Source organism: Muntiacus reevesi, chromosome 1, assembly GCF_963930625.1.
Source record: "Muntiacus reevesi chromosome 1, mMunRee1.1, whole genome shotgun sequence".
Taxonomy (NCBI): Eukaryota; Metazoa; Chordata; class Mammalia; order Artiodactyla; family Cervidae; genus Muntiacus; species Muntiacus reevesi.
The window spans coordinates 184,076,217-184,096,537 of NC_089249.1; the positions used below are offsets into that span (position 1 = coordinate 184,076,217).

Consider the following 20,321-nt stretch of genomic DNA (forward strand, 5'->3'; position numbering starts at 1 on the left):
GCATCTTCTGGGGTGTCCCCCGCCCTTGAACCCCACAATTGCCCTGCAGAAGCCCCGGAATGCCCCCTCAGTCCCGCAGCTCATGTGTCCCTGGTGTCACCCCACTGTCCCTTCTCTGATGCAGTCACAGAATCCCATCGTCAACCATGTGACTGGTCACATCCTGCCCCACATTACTGGCCACCTCCTTGAACCGAAAGGATGATCCTCATTCCTCCCCCCTTGCAAGGCCCACATGGTCTGGTCTAACCTCAGCTTTTCAGCTGTCACCCTGTCCAGCCTTGGGGCCTTTGCATTGCTGCTCCTTCTGCCAGGATCACCCTTTCCCAGCTCGCCTCACTCCCTATTGTCTTTCAGAAGCCCGGTCCAATGTCACCTCCTGCCTAGAGGCCTTCCTTATCTGGGCACATCAGCCTAGTTTGCTGTCCTCGATCCCTAGTGGAAGCGGTCGTCGGTTCACTTACTCACCTTTGGCTTCCCCAGAAATGGGGATCGGGAGAATGGGGACCCAGTTCCACTTGGGCCTGGCTGATGAGTGGAGAGGTCCAACTCTGACTTAAGACCACCCCAGGAGTTAACCAGCTCCAAATAAAGGAATGGCATCACCCTCTGCCCAGTGACCCACCCCCAGAAAGCACCCCTAGGACATGGCACAAAAGATCCAGGATCTGATTCTGCAGGGGCGTTGCCTAGGACACTGAAACTATAAACACAGTCAGGGGCTCAAATGTTTCCCTTCTGAGGACTGCGGGTTTCCAGAATAACATGCCCCTGGGAAAAATGATCCATGGGGCCGAGTTTTTGGCCTGTTGGGCAGAAGCCAGGCAGGAGGTTCGACTGAGTGTTCGGATGGCAAATAAATACGAAGGGCAAAGATGAGAAGTGGGGATAGGGGGAGGCATCGAGGGGCAGCCTAGGGCCAGGGACTGACCTTTTCTGTTATTAGCTTTCCTATAATGTTTTATTATCTTACTTGTTTTCAAAACCAAGGAGGAGGATAAAAGGCAAATTACTTTGTTGGAGGGTACAAAAGCTCGGACACGGAGTGTGTGCCTCTAACGTAGGAAAAATGCAGCTCTCTGTGTTGAAGAATCAAATACTACCCCCAGGATTTGCCTCCATAAAATTACCCTCCAAAATTTTTCTGCGTATCTACTATATGCTTGTGTGCCCAGAGATTGAGGGGAAGCCTGGTGTAGGAGGTTCCTGGGTCTCAGGCTTGAGAGTAACGAGTCCTAGAGGTTCCGGGAGAAGGAGGTGATGGCAGCTGGGATAGGGAGAGACATTATATCATCTCAGCAGGGTCAGGACCATGGCAGACAGTTTGGAGGGGCTTTAGGGGTTGAGAAAGACAGAGACAGCCACACAGAGAGACAAAGAGAGAAGGCGGTGGAGGTGCCAAGCCTTTGCGCATTGTATTGCCTGGCTAGGACTCTACCTCAGGGTGGTGTTCAAAGCCAGGATGGGAGATGGCAGGGGAGGGCACCCGTGTGCAGGGCTGTGGGGCACCCAGGGAGATAAGAAACAAAGGAATCATCTGATCTGAGAGGTCCCAGTGGCTTTCAGAAAGACTCAAGGGACAGGCAGGGGATGGGGTTGGCCGGGAGGAGAAGGGAGTGGTCCGACCAAAATTAGAGCTGCCAGTAAAAACGGTGCACGGAATGGGACACACTTAGAATAAAAATTATTCCATTGCTTAACTGGAAGTTTAACTGGTGTGTCCTATACCTTTTCTTCTTCTTCTTCTAAATCTGGAAATCTTAGATCCAGATTTCCTTGCTCAGCAAACCTAGGGTTTGCAGGTTGGCGGGGCGGGGGGCGGTGGTGTCCTGAAGGTGTTCGTATCCTCCCCCTAGCCACCCCTATACCCTTCCGTGTTCCCATCATAAGCTTCTCTTTGTTTCCCTCATACTGCCCGTGTCCTTTAGCTGCTCCCCATTCCTCCTCCCTTCTCTGTTGTTCCCTTTCCTCTACTATCTTCCTCATTAATCCCTCCTCCGACCTCACCCAGTACCCCTCTCCCCACCACCTCTACCCTTTCCCGCGCCCCCTACCTTCTCGGGCACCCACTCCGCCTCCTCTTTCCACCACCATCCTCCCCCGTCCCCCAGGCCCTCTCCGCGTTCATTCTCTTCCCTGGCACCCACCTTCTCCAATCAGCCCCACACACCGACCCCCCCCAATCGATCTCCCCCAGGAGCACGAAGGGGAACCCCGGCCGCAGGCGCGGAGCCCCACGCAGGCGCAGAACCACTCGGTTTCCCCGAGGCTGCCGCCGCCCCCGCACTGCGGCCCGCGCGCCCGGTTGCCAAGACGACGGCGAGAGCGGGAACCTGGGGAAGACCCCACGCTCGCTCCCTCCCCCGCCCACGCCTCAGCAAACCCCACTCCAGTTTGAGCCGGTTTCCCCGCCCCGCCCCCAGTGCGCAGTGCGGCAGGTGAGGATTCCCTGGCCCACAGGGCGGGGGTCGGGCGGGGGTCGACGCATGCGCGCCGTGCGCGGCTTTTCCCTCTCCGACTCGCGCGCGACGGGAAAGCCCTGGCCCTGTTGAGACAACCCCCGCGCAAGCGCAGTGAGTGTCCGGCGTCCCCGCGGCCCCGCCCGGTCGTCCTGGCAACGCGCGGAGAGGGCTGGGAGCGCACGGAACTCCCGTCTCACGCCCCCTCCCGCGCACTGCGGCGAAGCCGGGGATTCCCTGTTGCCTGCGCGCATGCGCGAGCCTGGGATTCCGCGGGGGTGGGACCAGAAGATGGAAGTTTTCTTTGAAACAGTCGTTGTTACCGTCGTCTTTGTGTCTTAGGAATGAAGGCAGTCCTCCTAGCTTCTGTCCTGAGTTTTACCTTCACTCTCTGACCTACCAGCCATTCCCCTCCAAGTCCCCAGCAGGGCTTGCCACGCACAGCTCTGGTACTTTCTACTCTGCTCACACATCCACTGTGGCTCTCCGTCGCCCTGGGGTAAAGCCCCACTCATCCCACCCTTGGCATCCAAGGCCCTGCAGGCTCAGCTTGCTTCTTCCCTCCGATTACTCATCACTGGTTCCAGACCTTCCCTAATCCCTGGCCACAACAAATACCCCAAACCTGGCCGCGCAGGAGGCTCCTTTCAGGATCTGCCCTTCCTAGGCACCATCTCCTTGATTCTCGAGATGGCCTAGGCTTAGATACTGTTTTCAGTCCTATTTTATAAAGGAGGAAACAAGCTTAGACCCATTAATTCCTTGGTCTAAGGCCCCCAGAGGTAAGAGGCAGAGGCCTCCCTTTGTGGGGAGCCATCTGGGCTTCTCTGTTACTCAGCTGATACCCGGAGCCCCAATTCTGGGCCCCACCTCCACACTGCTGACTGAGTGCTTTGAGTATGTGACACAGGCAGGCGCCTTAGTTTTTCCATCTAGAAAGAGGATCAATGTAACAGGGGACTGGCCCCAGGGCTCAGTAAAATGACATTTATTGTTCAATCGCTCAGTCATGTCTGAGTCTTTGCAACCCAATGGACTGCAGCATGCCAGGCTTCCCTGTCCATCACCATCTCCCAGACCTTGCTCAAACTCTTGTCCATTGAGTTGGTGATGCCATCCAACCATCTCATCCTCTGTTGTCCCCGTCTCCTCCTGCCTTCAGTCTTTCCCACCATCAGGGTCTTTTCCAATGAGTCAGTTCTTTGCATCGTCATCGTGTGGCCAAAGTATTGGAGCTTCAGCTTCAGTGTCAGTCCTTCCAATGACTTTACAGGATTTATTTCCTTTAGGATGAACTGGTTTCATCTCCCTGCTGTCCAAGGGACTCAAGCGCCTTATCCAACACCACAGTTCAAAAGCATCAGGTTTTTGGTGCTGAGCCTTCTTTATGGTCCAAATCTCACTTCCACACATGACTATTGAAAAAACCATAGCTTTGGCTATATGGACCTTTGTAGGCAAAGTAATATCTCTGCTTTTTTAATATGCTAAGTTTGTCATAGCTTTTCTTCCAAGGAGTAAGCGTCTTTTAATTTCATGGCTGCAGTCAATATTTGCAGTGATTTTTGGAGCCCAAGAAAATAAACTCTCTCATAGTTTCCATTGTATCCCCATCTATTTGCCATGAAGTGATGGGGCCGCATGCCATGATCTTAGTTTTTTGAATGCTGATTTTTTGTTTTTTTTTTTTTGAATGCTGAGTTTTAAGCCAGGTTTTTCACTCTTTTTCACTTTCATGAAGAGGCTCTTTAGTTCCTTTTGGCTTTCTGCCATAAGGGTGGTGTCATCTTCGTATCTGAGGTTATTGATATTTCTCCCAGCAATCTTACCATGTGCTAGGCCAGGGTCTAGCATCCAGAGGATGTTTCTCACAGCTGGTCCAGTCCCTGACACCCCCCACCCCCAACGCTCCCCTCCAGATTCTTCTCCGAATGGCTCCTTCCCTCAAACCCTATGAGATCTTCCCAAGGTCCTTCCTGGACCCCTCACATGCCTCTAGTCCTATCTCAGCGTTGGCTCCTGGGGAAATCCCCAAACTAAGCCAATGCTCAATATGTATGTTGGTTAGTTTTTATGTAGTTATAAATAATAGTAGTTGATAATAGTAGTATATCAGTAGTTGATAATAGTAGTTATCAGCTACTATTGTTTCAGGTACCTGCTATACTGCACTTCAGCTGTACTTGATTATTAAAGGCAGCCCCCCCCCCCCCCAACCCCGTTGAACTAGGAAGCCCTGTGTCTCAATTTTCCCCTCTGGAAATGGGTATCACAGGGACTTCCCTTGTGGCTCAGTTGGTAAAGAACCTGCCTACCAATGCAGAAGACCCAGGTTCGACCCTTGGGTCAGGAAAATCCCGTGGAGAAGGAAATGGCAACCCATTACAGTATTCTTGCCTGAGAAATCCCATGGACAGAGGAGCCTGGTGGGTTATAGTCCAGGGAGTTGCAAAGAATCAGACACGACTGAGTGACTAACCAATAACAACTCTGTAGAATAGGAGTTGTGACTCCAGGCCTTTGCATGTGTGTTTTCTTCACCCTTTTCTGTCCCTTATCAGCGTGGAGAACTCCCATCCTTCAAGACCCTCCCCCGACGAAGCCGTTTACCCCTCTACTTCCGGGCAGAGCCTGGCTCCCTTTGGCTCAGCCATGACCCCACACAGTTGGGGCCATCTGTAAAAATCTGCATCTGAGACTTGATGTCTGGGAGACAAAGCATTCTTGGCAGGAAGAACTAAGCATGTAGGCCATGAAGGACAACAAACCTGCTGTGCTGGAGAAGTTGAGAACAAGCAGATGATGGGGCTGGAGCTGGAGGGTGGCAGAGGGTGAGGGGATGGGGGCCAGAGGTGCAGAGGCAGGCTTGTGAGTGCAGAGAGGTAGTCACTTGGGTGGGAGCCCACAGCAGTGACATGATAAATGCTTGGACCCTGCCCCACACACTTGGGCCCATCTCCCAGCTGCCCTTCCTCTCCACTGGCTCCCTGAGGTCAACTAAGCTTTAGGAAGCCAGAATCACGTTGAGATCTCACCCAGCCCTTCCCAGACATTCAGCCTCCGACTCATTCCTACCCAGATCCACCTGCCCACTCCAGCTTCCAGGGCCTTGCCTACCCAGTGCCCTGCCTCTGCAATGGAATCTGACTCATTTCCCACAAACGCCTGCTCTAAAGAAACCCTCCACCAGAAAGCCTGCCCAGGACTCGACCCAGATGCCTCCCTGGTTGGAATAACAGCAGAGCAGCCTGCATCTCCTGACCCCAACACAGTATGTGACCTGGCTGCTGATTCGGGGCCAGAGTCTCAGGATGCCAACAACTTGCCTCCAACTCTCCTCTGGTTCTACCTCTGCAGTACTGTGTGACCTGGAGCCAGTGCCTCAGCCTCTCTGAACTACCCCTTTGCAGCAACCCAGCAAAGCTTCCAGGGGACGATGGTATAGGCCTCTCACTGGACCACTGGCCCAGGCAGAAGCAGAGCACTGTCTGCTCTACACTATCTCACCTAGCCTGTTAGGACAGGAGCGCTTTGGGGGCCCCCATCTTCTCTGGTGGCCCCCTCATTCCAGCTCTCCTCCCACCACCCACTCACGTATTCGACCCATACCCACGTAGAGTTCAAGTGCACACTCTGCCTCACCGGCCACCTTTATTGGGCACTCAGGCCCAGGATTCTGGTGCGCGCAAGAAGGGCAGGGGTGTCACTGCAGCTGGGACCTGTAGCGGGAGATGTGGCCAGTGATGCCACCGAGCCCCTAGGACACACGCCATGGCCCCAGATATCTCTGTAGCCCTTGGAGCTGGCCCAGCGGGAGGGCGTGTGGGGCTGCGACCCTGATCGCCTGCCCGGGCGGCTCCTCCAGTTCCAGGCTCACTTGGGGGTGTTGAAGGGCACCGCCCGCTGGTTCATGGGGTTATCCGGGGAACGCAGCCACTCCTTTTTGAGCATCTGCTTCAGCTGCGACAGCCGCATATTGGGATTTTCTTGCTTAAGCCGCGGCAGCTGCGCCTCCTCAAAGGCAGTGAAGGCCGCCCGCATGCGGCGCTCCGGGTGTCTGTCCACCGCCTCCTCCGTCACGCTGGTGAAGACGCAGGCGAGGACGCAGGCGTCAGGGGGGCTGGGGCGTGGTGCGCCCCGCCCCGGGGCCTAGCCCCACCCGAGGTTCAAGCCCCGCCCCGCCCCAAGCCCCGCCCCCAAGGCCTAGGCTCTGCCGGGTACCTGAGCACAGCGATAGCGTCCTCGATGGTGCGCGCCTCCACGCTGCCCTCCTCCAGCACGCGGCGGTTCACGTTCTCCTCCAACGGCACCTCCAAGTGGCTTTTGGCTTTCTCGGCTGCGGGTGGGAGCGGCCGGGGAACAGAGATGTACCAGAAAGAGAGACATGAGCAGAGATGCTGAGCTCCATGGAGATGAGAGAACGGAGGGGAGAAAGGGAGGCAGGCAGAGGACTGAGGATGCAAACGCGACCCCCCTCCGCAAGTCCTACCTACCGGGGTGGGCCAGTTCTGTCCCCCAGCCCCCTGACTGACTTCCCTGCAGCCCACCACTCAGGAGACACCTCATAAGCCGCTGCTGCCTCCTCGCCTCGGGGCACCACATCAGCCTTGGGTACCCGGGAGAGCACAGGCTAGGGTCAGGCGCGGCGTAAATCATTACACACGTGTGTGCCTCTACCGTCTGTGTTCAGAGCCAGGCCTGCCGAGGCCCCACCCGGCCACCCTACACCTTGCGGAGTCCACACAGCTTCCCTGGAGGTGAGGCGGTCCTCCGGACTCAGTCCAGGGGGTGGACCCACTGCCTCTCGTTTCTCAGGTAAAAGGGCAGCTCCAGCGTGGGCCCGTGCCCCACCTGGGTCAGGGGTTTCCTTGTGCTGATGGTCTCGGCGGAGAGTCTCCTCAATCTGCGCGCGGGTGACCTTGCTGGAGGCGGCCACCCGGGGGGCCTTGCCACCTTTGAGCTTTGAGTCTTCCTCCTCCAGCAGCCGCTGCGTCTCCTTCTTGCGCTCCAGCTGCTCCAGGCGCCGCTTCTCCTTCTCCTCCTGAGGGATGGAGAGTCAGGCATGGACCCTGCCCCAGTGGCATCCCAACCCATGTGATGGGGACTCTGCTGTGTGTTAGACCCCATGCTAGTCGTAAGGACACGGAGCACCATGGGCCTGCCTGGGGGCTCCCATCCTACATGTCTGTGGGAACCTTAGGCAAGGCAGTGGGGTGGGGGGCTCCAGAAGAAAAAGTGATGCCTAGGCTGGGGAAGAGGAGAGTCCTTAGTGGCTTAGTCCTTAGTCCATTCTTCCATGGCAGGTCCAAAGGTCCTGAGGCAGGAAACACCTAGCGTGACAGGGACGGCAAGAAGTTAGAGTGAGGAGGGGAAGTGTGAAGGGAAAAGAGGTGGGGAGAGCACAGCTGGGACCACGGGGAGCCTCAGGGGCATGGGGAAGGGTTTGTACTGGATTACAAAGGCGACAGGAGCCACTCGAGGGTCGGAACCCATCTGCCAGCTGGGGCAGTGGTTATTTTATGGGCCAGCAGGCCTTGGGGAGGCACTGCTGAAGTGTTCCCCGCTGGGTGTCACAGAGGCTGGGACTGATCCCACGCTGGCTCCCCGGGAAGGCTCTGATGCCAGCTGGTCGAGGAGACGTGTAGCCTACAGTACTTGTTCTTGGCTGCTGGCCCTCCACTGCTCCAGGGACAACACGAGGTTCTGGTTCATGTGTAGCGCGGTGTGGCCACAGGCTTGAGATATTCTGCTGCCGCCCACCCAGCACCCCCACAGAGCCCTGCGCTGCAGGCATCCCCGTCTGCCCACCCACTGCCTGCAACTCTGCCACCCACCCTCCGTGCCTTGGAGATGGTCTGTGTGTGCCCCCTGTGACAGGGCTAAGGGCCCCAGAAGAGGGGTTCCTAAGGACCGGGCCTCTGCCTTCCAACCCGCCTGACTGATAGGAAAGGAGGAAGGTTTAAAGGTCAAGGCTGTTTGGACACAGCTGCTGGGCTCCACATCTGAGGTCAGGTGCCTGGGGTAGGGCCACTGTGCTCTGAGTCGGAGTTTCCCCACTGGTTTCCCCATTGGTCCTCGTGAGGCTCCTTGACCGCTGCGTGGTGCATGTACAGCCCATGTTTACCCTGTCCGCAACACAACCCTGCCTCAGGGCCTTTGCACTAGATGTTCTCCCCACTTGGAATGCCACTGCCAGCCTCCTCTCCTGGTTAACTCTGGCTCATCCTGAGGTCCTGGCTCCCTATCCACCTGCCCTACTGCATGGCTCTTTCCCGTGTCCCACAAATCCCTGTTTCTAGTCTTTCAATCATCTGGTTCATCCCGGAGGCAGGCCCTGGCCCAGTACACAGTAGGTGCTTAAGTAAAAGTGTGCTGGACGAATGTATGAATGAATTCCAGAAGGCTCCAAGAACCCAATAAGGACATGCAGACTGTGGCCGTGAGTCTCTTGGGACATGGGACTGAGGCAGGAACATGAGCATTTACACTCTGACATTCAGCAGAGTTTTTCTGAAAAAGTCACTTGCAGTTTTTTACAAAGGGCAATTAACAATTGGCAGCATCTGGTGACGGGTGAAGGATGAGGCCACTGGTGGAATATTCCGGAGCCATCAAAAATGAGCCTCATAAATAATCGAGATGGAACCCAGAGAGTCACGTGCTCATTGCCGAGTTGCTTAATATGGAACAAATGGAGACAAAATGCTACCCTCCGGGCGGGGCGATGAATTATGGCCCAGCTTGAGGCTGACGCCTGGCAGCAGGGAGAAATCTGGCTGCAAGATCCCATTTAACGGAGGACATGGCCTGTAGGGTACTGCATCGAGTGAGAAAAGCCTTTGGTATCACATGGTTGGGGGGGTGCTGGGTTTTTTTAGTGCTCTAGAACAAACACGAATTTTCTTTTCATAGAAACAATATCTTTTTAAAGCAACTGTCACATAAGAAAGAGGGACCAGGTGTGCTGTGGAGACTGTGGGCCCCCTCACCCATCAGCAGGAAGAGGGATAAACAGAACCCAGAAAATCAGCCAGTGAGGAAGAAGAACCATCAGAGGCTCCATGTAAAATACTCAGGGGGGAGAGTTCCCTGGTGGTCTAGTGGTTAGGTTTCAGCACTTTTGCTGCTGCAGCAAAAAAATAAAAACCGCTCAGGAAGGGGTCTGTCTGGGAGGGGCATGGGGGCTGGGAATGTTCTGGAGACCAGGGGTTGGCAAACTGTGGCCTGTTTTGATTAAGCTGTGCTCTATCTGTGTTCGGTGGCCTGTGCTACAGCCACAGGTCGAGTGGCCTTGAGAGCCTGTCTGGTCCCTACTGCCTGTCTGACCTCCGCCTGTGCGTCCTTCCAGGGTGTGCACAGGTGATGGGACGGGCAGGTGCTCCCTGGGCCACGCCCCTGGGGCAAGGACACTCACTGCAAACCTGAAGGCAGACCCCCGCCCGGCTGCAGCCCCCACTCACAGCCCCGTGACCTGGGCTTCCTGTCTGGTCTGTGCCCCGGTTTCCTCACCCGGAGGATGGGAAGCCCAACATGCAGGCCTGAGGAGCGGGGCTGGGCTGGGCTGGGCTGGGCTGGACTGCTGCCTCTGGGACTGTGGAAAGGTCTCTGGCTTTTCTGTCTAGGTAACAGATCCTTGACACTCGTTTTTCTTTTGGGTTTTAACTTTCCTGTATTGTCAAAATGTTGACAGTCAAAAAAGACAGGGGCTTCCCTGGCAGTTTAGTGGGACTATGCACTCCCACTGCAGGAGACACGAGTTCGATCCCTGGTCGGGCAACAAAGATCCTGCGAGCTGCCCAAAAAAAAGAAAAAATTGAAAGATGTCCATGGACCCAGAATATAGCAGCGGGGAGGGGAGACTGGGGGGAGGAGGGGTTGAGGGGGAAGGGAATCAGTGATATTCAATTCCTACTAAAAACAAGGCAGAGGAGAAGGAAATGGCAACCCACTCCAGTACTCTTGCCTGGAAAATCCCATGGATGGACGAGTCTGGCGGGCTACAGTCCATGGGGTCATAAAGAGTCAGACACGACTGAGCGACTTCACTTTCCTTTCTTTCATGATTCTTTCCAAAATTAAAAAAAAAAAAAAAAAACCAACAAGGCAGGATCTGTCTTTCCCTACGCAAAAAGACAATGGGAAAAACTCACAAAGGTACCGAGGCTCTCCCAGAACTGGGCATGCACGGATGGTGTGTCCCCACTGCTATGCTAGAACCTGGGTCAGCCCGGCTGGATCCTGGGACCCGCCCAGGCGAGGAGAAGCGGCTCAGAATGGTTTCTGGCGCCACCTACTGGACCAAGTGGGTCAGCGTCAGCCCTGAACCTCTCATCAATGAAGCACCCACGGTGTGCCAGGCACTGTGGCCCAGCAGAAGAGAGTCGACTATCCCTGCCCTCTGGTGGTTTTATAAACACCCAGAAGAGCCGCGTCAGCAGGTCGGAAGTGGGACCACTGGGTGGGAGCACCCTCCTGCAGCTTGGCCCGCCCACGCCAGGAGCCCCTCCGCCGCCAGGTGCTGCCAGGTGTCCCTGCATGCGCAGGGGTGAGGCACTGCCAGTCTCGTCTAATCTTGGCATCACATAAAGGAGAGAAACCCAGGGAGGGCTTGTGATTCCCTAAACGTGCCAAACCCCGGCCTCCTCAGGGACTCTGCACAAGCCTTTGCCTCTGCTGCTGTCTCCCTCCTTGCCCGTGCTCCATGTCCAATGCCGCCTCATCCTTCAGGCCGAAAACCCGGGGCTTCTCGCCACCTTCCGCTTCTCTGCCCACCCTGCCTCGCCCACAGGTGGGCGACTCACCTTGCGCTGCTCCTTCCTCATGACGTGTTTGTCCTCATCCTTCCAGTACGCATCTTCCAGCTCCTTCTGCTTCTTGGCATCAGCTGCTGCCTTGGCCTCAGCCCTCCGTGCCCGGGCCGCTGCCGACTTGGTGTTCTCGCCCTGGAACTTCTTGGGCATCCCTCAGCAGGCTGTGAGACGAGGGCAGGGAACAGCAAGTCAAGGGCATCCGCCATCCACAGCCTCACACACCTGTGCAGCCGTGACCCCCTTGGGGCCTCTGGCTTCGTCTATAAAACCAGGGCTTCAGACTCACTAATCTCTTTTTAAAAAATCTGAGGTGAAGTTCACGTAATACACAAGGAACCATCTTAAAGTGCACAAGTCAGTGGTATTTAGCACATTCACAATACGGTGTAACCATCACCTCTTTTTAGTTCCAGAACATTTCCATCATCCCCAAAAGGAGACCTGACCCCATTAGCTATCACTCCACAACCCCCTCCCCCAGCAACCACTAATCTACTCTCTGTGGATTTGCCTCTTCTGCATTTCTTTCACTTAGCACCATGTTTCGGGTTTGTCCACGTTTGTGCATGTGCTAGTGTTTCGATCCTTTTTTGTGTCTGGATAATATTCCACTGTATGGACGGACCACATTATGTTTAGCCATCTGTCCACGATGGTGGACCTGTGGGTGGTTTCCACTTTTCGGCTCTTACAAGTCATGTTGCTATAGACCCCTGTGGGTCAGTCTGTGACGACCCTCCCACTCTGCCACCTCTGAGGCCACACTCCTCTGATCCCACAACTGAATGCCCTGCCCCTGGGTAAGCAGTTGCCCTGAACTCCCAGTGACCCGGCCCAGGCTCACACAGCCAGGAGAGGTTACAACAACTACAAAGCTGCTGTCCAGGGCGGGCGCCTGCTCGGTGTGAGCCCCACGCTGGGTGCTGGGGTAATCATGATACACTCAAATGGGAAGTGCTACCCCCCCACACCCAGCCCCCTACTAAACATTTTATCTGGCCCAACCTCACTGAATGCTCCCAAAGTCTTAAACCGGCTTCCTTGGTGGCTCAGTGAATAAAGAACCTGACTGCAACGCAGGAGATGCAGGAGATGTGGTTCGATCCCTGGGTCAGGAAGATTCCCTAGGGGAGGGCATGGCAACCCACTCCAGGATTCTTGCCTGGAGAATCCCATGGACAGAGGAGCCTGGCGGGATACAGTCCATTGGGTCGCAAAGAGTCAGACACGACTGAGCGACTCAGCACATTGGCACAGCACAAAGTCTTAAACACGGGGGTCATCCTTATTCCCTTTTGAAGATGGGAAGTCAGGGTACCTAGCCAAGCTGCACAGGCCTGAGCCTGGGGCCTCACCTCCAAAGCCTGCCTTTCAGGGGAGGAAGGGAAACCAAGAAATTAAGAGCAGCCTCCCCCAGAGTGCTGACACAAGCACTGCCAGGTCATGGCACAAGCCTTTAGCTCTCCGGGCCTCAATTTTCCTCATCTGGGAAATGGGCTGGTGTTCCTCATTCCTGAGTTATTCTCTCCCCACTGAGAATTTCCAGCTCAGTCCCTCAGTGAATCTTGGAGAAGTAGGCCCAGCAACCAAGAAAGAAGGGGAGAGAATGTGGGGTCCATCCTGACTCAGGACCACCAGGCAACCCACCCCCACCCACCTCCTAGCTGTGTGGCTTATGGAGGAGGGGAAATCCACCTTGAGCCCCTCTGGAAACTCTTAACATCAGCTCCCATTTGCAGCAGTTGCAGTGTTTTACACACAGTGTCTTAGTGAATTCTCACAACCCTGGCAGGTGATGGCCAAGCTGAGACCTGAAAGATGGACTGGAAGCAGCCCTGTGGGAATGAAGGGCTGAGACGCCTGGACAGAGGGCCCAGGATGTGCAAAGACCCTGTGGCAGGAAAGTCATGCACTAGAGAAAGCATGGAAGCCACTGAGGCCAGTAGGGTGAGTGAGGAGGTGGGAGAAGGGGGGGGGGGAGGGGAGGTGGGGAGGAGAGAGGGGGAGGGGAGGTGGGGAGGAGAGAGGGGGAGGGGAGGTGGGAGAAGGGAGAGAGGGAGAGGGGAGGTGGGGAGGTGAGAGGGGGGAGGGGAGGTGGGGAGGTGAGAGGGGGGAGGGGAGGTGGGGAGGAGAGAGGGGGAGGGGAGGGGGAGAGAGAAACTGGGAGGGAGGAGGGGGCATGGAGTGCTGCAGGGAGGGAGGGAGGGGAGGGGACAGGGAAGTGAGAGGCTGATGGATCAGGATCTTGGGGGTAATGAAGAACAAGGATTTTATTCTCTGGGCACCAGAGAACTTTTAGGCAGCTCTGAGCAGGTCATGAACATATTCTGATTCATGCTGTCACGTGGGTGGGCGAGGGCTGAGGGTGGCAGTCAATACTGAGGGAATTAGGATGGTGCTGTGGGCAGAGCCAGAGGCTTGGAGTCAGATGGAGCTGGGCAATAACCGGAACGCTGACTGACTGATGTTGCAGTCTACATTCTGTCACCCCCTGACAGCAGCAAAGCCAGGTACTTTTCTTCCATTTTACGGATGAAGAACCTGAGGCTGTGACAGGGTGACATGCTCAAGGTCACCCCGTGGCTTAGTGGATGGGCCCAGATTCCAACCCAGGCCCAGCCACTCAGTCCCAACTTGGCCCAATCCTTGCCTCACCCCAGGCTGCCAGCTGGCCCTTCAGGGAACAGCAAGGCAGACCAGGTCTTGAGGCCGCTGATGCCCTGACACAGAGGTAGGCCCTCCAGGCTGAGATGGGGGACCGAGTCCCACAGGGAAGAGCAGGGCACAGTTGGGGAGATCAGTGGACCCAGGAGACTCAGGGTTGAGTCCTGGTTCTGCAGTTGCAGCTGACATGCTCCCCTTGAGCCTCAGCTTCCTCATCTGAGAAGTAGGGTTGATTACAGTCCCTCTATGCACAGGCTGTAAAACCTGCCACGAAAGGGCTGAATATGCCAGCCTGATCCCCATCCTGCTCCTGAGCCCCCTAAATCAAACATTCATTACTGAGCATCTACAATGTGCCCACCAGAAAACCTCCCTGGACTCCCCAGGAGAGCACTAAGAAGTCGGTGGGGGTCAGTTTCAGTAGAGCAAACGCCCCCATTTCCCCCTCACCCTCTCAACAGCAGCCACACCAGTTGCCTTGCCTTTTTTCAAACCTACTATGCAGGTTCCTACCTCAGGGCCTTTGCACTTGCTGTGCCCTCCACATTTGTTCCTCTTTTTACCCAGTTAATTCCAACTGAAACTTCCGGGGCCCAATGCAAAAGTGTTGCCACCTTCAGGAACCCTATCTGGAAACTCCCCTTGACTCTCAGATGACAAACTTTCTCTTGAGGTACTTGTTTGGGTTGCTATCTTATGTTCATTTACAGGATTATTGAACAAATGAAATTAAAAGATGCTTGCTCCTTGGAAGAAAAGCTATGACAAACCTAGATAGTGTATTAAAAAGCAGAGACATTACTTTGTTGACAAAGGTCCACATAGTCAAAGCTAAGGTTTTTCCGGTAGTCATGTTATGGATGTGAGAGTTGGACCGTAAAGAAGGCTGACTGCCAAAGAACTGATGCTTTCGAATTGAGGTGCTGGAGAACTCTTTAGAGTCCCTTGGACTGCAAGGGGATCAAACCAGTCAATCCTAAAGGAAATCAACCCTGAATATTCATTTGAAGGACTGACGCTGAAGCTCCAACACTTTGGCCACCTGATGCGAAGAGTATATTCACTGGAAAACACCCTGATGCTGGGAGACACTGAAGGCAAGGGGAAAAGAGGGTGGCAGAGGATGAGATGGTTGGATATCATCACTGACTCAGTGGCCATGAATCTGAGCAAACTCCAGGGAATAGTGAAGAACAGAGGAGCCTAGCCTGCTGCAGTCCATGGGGACTCAAAAAGAGTCAGACACAACTGAGCAACTGAACAACAACCATCTCCCCCACTAGGCTGAGAGGTCCGCAAGGGCAGGGCTGGGACAGCCTTCATCAGTGTCCTGTACAATGGGGGCTCAAAAATATTTTGAGCAAATGAATAAACAAGCATTTATTTCCAGGGTGCCCTCAGTATTTGCTTCACACTCTGTGTTGTGTCCAAACTCAGCTTCTCATTTCTCTTCCCCCTCACTTTCCTCCCAGCCTCTGAGCCTTTTCTCTAGCTGTGCCGTCACCTGATACACCCGCCTCCCTCCTCCTGTTAAAACCCTGCCCACTCACAGCAACTCAGATGGGGGATCCCCTCCCCTCCCCCTGGTGCTTAAGACTCTGATTCCATCCCAAAGCCTGAAAAGGGCTTTTTTGACCACCTCCTTCAGGCCAAGACTGAAATAGTTATGTCCCTCCAAAATTTACATGTTGATTTTGTGACTGACTAACCCTCAATGTGACTGTATTCAGAGACAAGATATCTGAGGAGATGATAATGGGTAAATGAGGTCGTAAGAGTGGGGTCCTAATCTAACAGAGCTGGTGCCCCTTTAAGAAGAAAAAGACACCAGAACTTGCTCTCTTCACCATGTGAGAACACAGTGAGGTGGCCATCTGCAGCAATTCAGGAAGAAGCCTGCACCAGGAACCAAACTGATTGACAACTTGATCTTAGACTTCCCAGCCTCCACAACTGTGAGCAAATACATTTCTGCTGTTTAAGCCACCCAGTCAGTGGTATTTTGTTATGGCAGCCAGAGCTGATTAAAACAGACAGCTTTTCTTCTGTTTAATAAACACACACACACTTTGTCATTCAGTAAACATGCACTGCTGGATGGACAGGGAGGCCTGGCGTGCTGTGGTTCATGGGGTCGCAAAGAGTCGGACATGACTGAGCGACTGAACTGAACTGAAACATGCACTGCAGCACCTACTATCAGTGGGATGCTGGGGAAAGAGGCAGTGCCGATGGGCTTCCAGATTAAACGGGATTCCCAGGCTGGGTGGGATATAGACAACAGGAGTGTTAATTCCAGATCAAAGCTGCGATGGGACCATGCAGGTGCCAGGAGAAGTCGGGAGGGAGCTTCTGACCCAGAGAGTGTCAAAAGTGTTTCCTGGAGGAGACATCAAAGGAAAAACCTAAGGGTGTGGGGAAACCCAAGCCCCCAGTGGTCGGGGGGAGGCAGGCTGGGTAGAGCGGATATCTATTCCAGGGTAATGGGAAGGTGCGGAGGACCTCCCAGCCCTCCTAGGACCTCAGAGCCCTCTGGGGCTGCTGAGATGGTGAACGGAGGACTGAGACAAAAGCATGAAACTCAAGCAGGAGGGGGTCTAATGAGTGGTTTTGGTTAAAGCAGGGAGTACACTTAGGAGGGAATCAAGACCCACGTGGCTGATTAGATGTGAAAGTAAGACATAGAATAAAACATGAAACTCAACGCCGCCTCCTCCAAGAAATCCTCCAGCTACCCCTTCTAGGCTCCTCCAGCCCGTCGTCCCACTCTCCAGCCCTGATCCTATTGCATGAGGCCACGGACGTCCGTACCCAGCTCTCTCACCCCCAAGCCTGTAAGCTGCTCAGGAGCACTACCAGAACTAAGTAGCTTCGAACACGACGCTGTCCCGCTGGATCTCAATCGTCCGCTCCGGGAAATGGGGATAGCCCCCGCGGGAACCCAGGAGACTGGAGGTCGGAAGAGCATCCGTCTCTGAGAACCCCACCTCCAGCCCTCCCGGGGAGGTGGTCTCAGGTCCTGCTACCCCGCGGGGCTCACCCGCACCCCGCCCCCCGGCTCCGCCCGCGCCGCTGTCGCTCCTACCTCCTTCCCCCGGCGCCGGCCCGGTCGCACCCCCGTGACGTCACCGCGGGGCTTGCGCATGGAGACCCCCTCCTAGGCGGCGCGTGCTGATTACGTCTGGGCTTTGTCGCCATCTTGGTAGAGGAAATGCTGCGTTGATCTCCAGTCCAAGTCGAGGGCGTTCGCTATTTGTTTTTGTCTGCAAGAAGCGAATATTTTATAAATCCTCATCTCTTCCGCTCACTTCATATACTAACTAGTCAGGAGAGGGGAGCAGAAACTACAAACTGGACCACTGTCCTTACCAAGATGGCCGTTGCCCAGAAGAAAAACGGCGTCCTCGGTTTCACACGGGGGTCTGGCGGCGTCAGTCCAGAGTTGCTTGGCCGCCAGGGCGCGCCAGAAACCGCGGTCCCCGCGTGGCCGGTATAAGCGCTTCGCTTGTGGAAGCCTCCTAGGCCCTTTGCCATTGCTTTGTGCTTGGAAGCCGCTCTCCTGCTCCTCACTGTCTGCCTCCCTACTGCGAAGCTTAAGCGGTAGGGAGCGGAAGAAAGGGATAGAGAAACGAAAACACTGCGCCCTCCAGGTTGAGGAAACAGCTTACAGACCAGGAATGGAATTTGAGCAGAATGTAATGGAAGGACTCAAAATTTCTAGTGACTCTGGGATTGCGCTCCATCGCCCCCGCACACACCTTTCTCTTTGATCTTATTCAGCAATTAGGTTTGGGACGGGGCGCAGTTTGTCGTAGGCACCTATACAAGATTTTCTGCAGTGTCCTCATCTATTAAAACGGTAGCACTAGGGGTCTGAAAATTATTATACTGGGTCTAGCTATACAGGGGAAGCAGGGCAGGGATTTAGGGGTTTAGACAGGACGATTTAGGCAGGACCACAGAGTCCATTCTTCAAAAAGCAACACCAGTGACATTGCTGGGACCTAAGTGGGATTGTATATCTCCCTTGCTCACTAGCCTCAGATGGTTCCCTACTGCCCTGCAGGACTCACCCCACCTTCCCATCTCATCTGCCGCCTCTTTTATTCTCTCTCAGCTCCAGCCACACCAGCCTCCTTTCTCCGAAAAGCCAAGCACAGTCCTGCCTCAGGGAATTCGCCTGTGCTGTTCCCTCTGCCCTCAGCTTTGCCCATGGACTACTCCCTCACTTCCTTCAGGCCTTGGCTCAAATATCGCTCTCTGAGAAAGACCTCGGACCTCTCCAAGTAGTGGTTCCCCACCCCCAGCCCTGTTTTTATTTCATGGGTCGCATCAACTTGCTTTGTTGGTTTAAGTGTTTCTTTTCCATCTCCCTTTGGTTATGATATCCGGAAGATGGAACCGGTTGTGATAGAACCTGATGGAACCTGATGTGATATTTGTCACCAACAAGAAGGGGCTCAGCATAAACATTTATCCTTGTTCAGTATTGGGTGGGGTGTGGAGGTGCCAAAGGCAACACCTAATTAAGCTTCTGCTGGTAAAGAGCCAGGTTTTTTAAAAAATATAATAATTTTTTTAAAAAAATTTTTAAAAAAGAGCCAGACTTGTCACACCTTCCTGAGGACAGGGAGCCTCTTAGGTCTATTGACATAACTCAGGGGGTGCAGTTCAAGTGAATCGTTCCAGAACAAGCGAAGTCTTCTGCAAGGTGATTTCTGCCACCTCCAAGGCTAGAGGGCATGTCTCCCAACCCTGAGGGCTCTTGACTTCTGTTGTTCTGACATTCTATAGCTCTGAGATGCTCACGTTTTCAAGTAAATATTGAGGATCTACTGTAGGCCTGTGTTGGGAACACAGCAGTGAATGAGATAGTCCCTGGTCTCCTGGGACTCAGAGTCAGGAAGTCATACAAAAAATGATTCTAACCTTGGCTGGAAGTTGTGTCCCTTGTTGAGTGAGTTACAGATGTCTGCTGGCAGATTATGATTCACAAGGTTTTATTTGATACAATGATAAATTCTATTTCACGGTTATATGTTTGTATTTTCTTATATCCGTAGTGCCTAAACACTCACATACAGAGATATATTAGCAAATCCTGCACTGCAAATTGTTACATGAATAATGTACACAGTGAGGAAAATTCAAATTTGGGTCTTGGTTTTCCTGTAGAATGACTTTACTTGCTGTTAAGTTGAGCGGACAGTGTCTTTGGTCCCTCAATTTTTGTTAACTCTCATGTTTTTTGAAATGTTCCCAAATTGTTTTTTGAAAGGATCCTTTACTTTTTAAAAATTTGTTAAACAATTTTATTTAGTTAACTGCGTCAGGTCTTAGTTGGGGCAAGTGAGATCTATTTCCCTGACCGGAGATCAAACCTGGGCCACCTACATTCAGAGCTCAGAGTCTTAGCCACTGGACCACCAGAGAAATCCCACTTAAAAAAAAAAAATCCCTGCTAGCCATTGTTTATTGCTGTGAAAATAGTTTCTTACCTATATGACTTATATCTTTTCTCCAGCCACTGTCATGGTTTTACCTTTCCCAGACTCAGAGTAACACTGATTCTGGACATGGTCGCAGCGGTGAGCAGCAGCTGGAAGCAGGGGCTTGGTTTCCCAGACCAGGAGTGCTAACCACTGGACCACAGGAGCCAGCAATTAGGCCTAGAGTCCCTAGTCTTTTCCTGCCTAGCCAAGAACGAATTCAGTCGAGGAGGTAGAACGTAAAGAATAATGTAAAAAAGTTTATTGAAAAGAAAAGTACATGTGGAATGGAAAGGGGCATGGGTAAGCTCAGAGAGAGAGCTGTGTCTTTGGGAAGTTTAAATCCTTTATAAAGGGGCTGTTTTCTCCATCTGTCTTCCCTCAGGCCATCACCTTGTTTGTCCCTGCGGGTTAATTTGTCTCAGGACCCTCCCCTGGGGTGCCCATGTGCACTCTTGCCAAGATGGAGCTTGAAATGAAGGCTTCTGGGAGGAGCAAGACTCATTATGGCCTGGAATTATCCTGACTTTTGACTCAAGGAGCCTTTCTGCACAGGTGTAGCATCTCCCTTAGCAGACAGGGTTTTTTCCTTTGTCCATGCCGTGATTATTCCCTTAAGATAAGAGACAAAGACTGGCTATTACACTGTTTTTGTTGTAATTCTTGTAAATTCTTGTAAATTCTTCAACTGGAGCCCACCCGTATCACATCTGAGGGAATGCCAAGGGGAAGGTGGCTGATTGTAGATGGCCAACCTGGAGCCCATCTATGTCCATCTATGTCCTACCTGAACACAACCCTCAAGATGTCTTTTCTGCATCAACTCCCTTTGGGCCTCCTGAAATTGCCTTTAGGTAACACAGGTATGTGTTCCTTCACCTAAAGAAACAAGGACAACA

The 20,321-nt window shown here is 53.7% G+C and overlaps 1 protein-coding gene across 1 annotated transcript; it reads right to left on the reverse strand.

The window, feature by feature from the left end:
* Positions 1-6,084: 6,084 nt before the first annotated feature.
* On the reverse strand, positions 6,085-17,064 carry CCDC124 (coiled-coil domain containing 124). Its single transcript, XM_065931588.1, has 5 exons — positions 17,019-17,064; positions 11,261-11,430; positions 7,311-7,500; positions 6,681-6,795; positions 6,085-6,540 (listed from the first exon to the last, which is right to left on the reverse strand). Exons 2-5 carry the CDS (start codon positions 11,417-11,419, stop codon positions 6,333-6,335), a joined length of 672 nt encoding a protein of 223 aa, XP_065787660.1. The 5' UTR covers positions 11,420-11,430; positions 17,019-17,064; the 3' UTR covers positions 6,085-6,332.
* Positions 17,065-20,321: the final 3,257 nt, after the last annotated feature.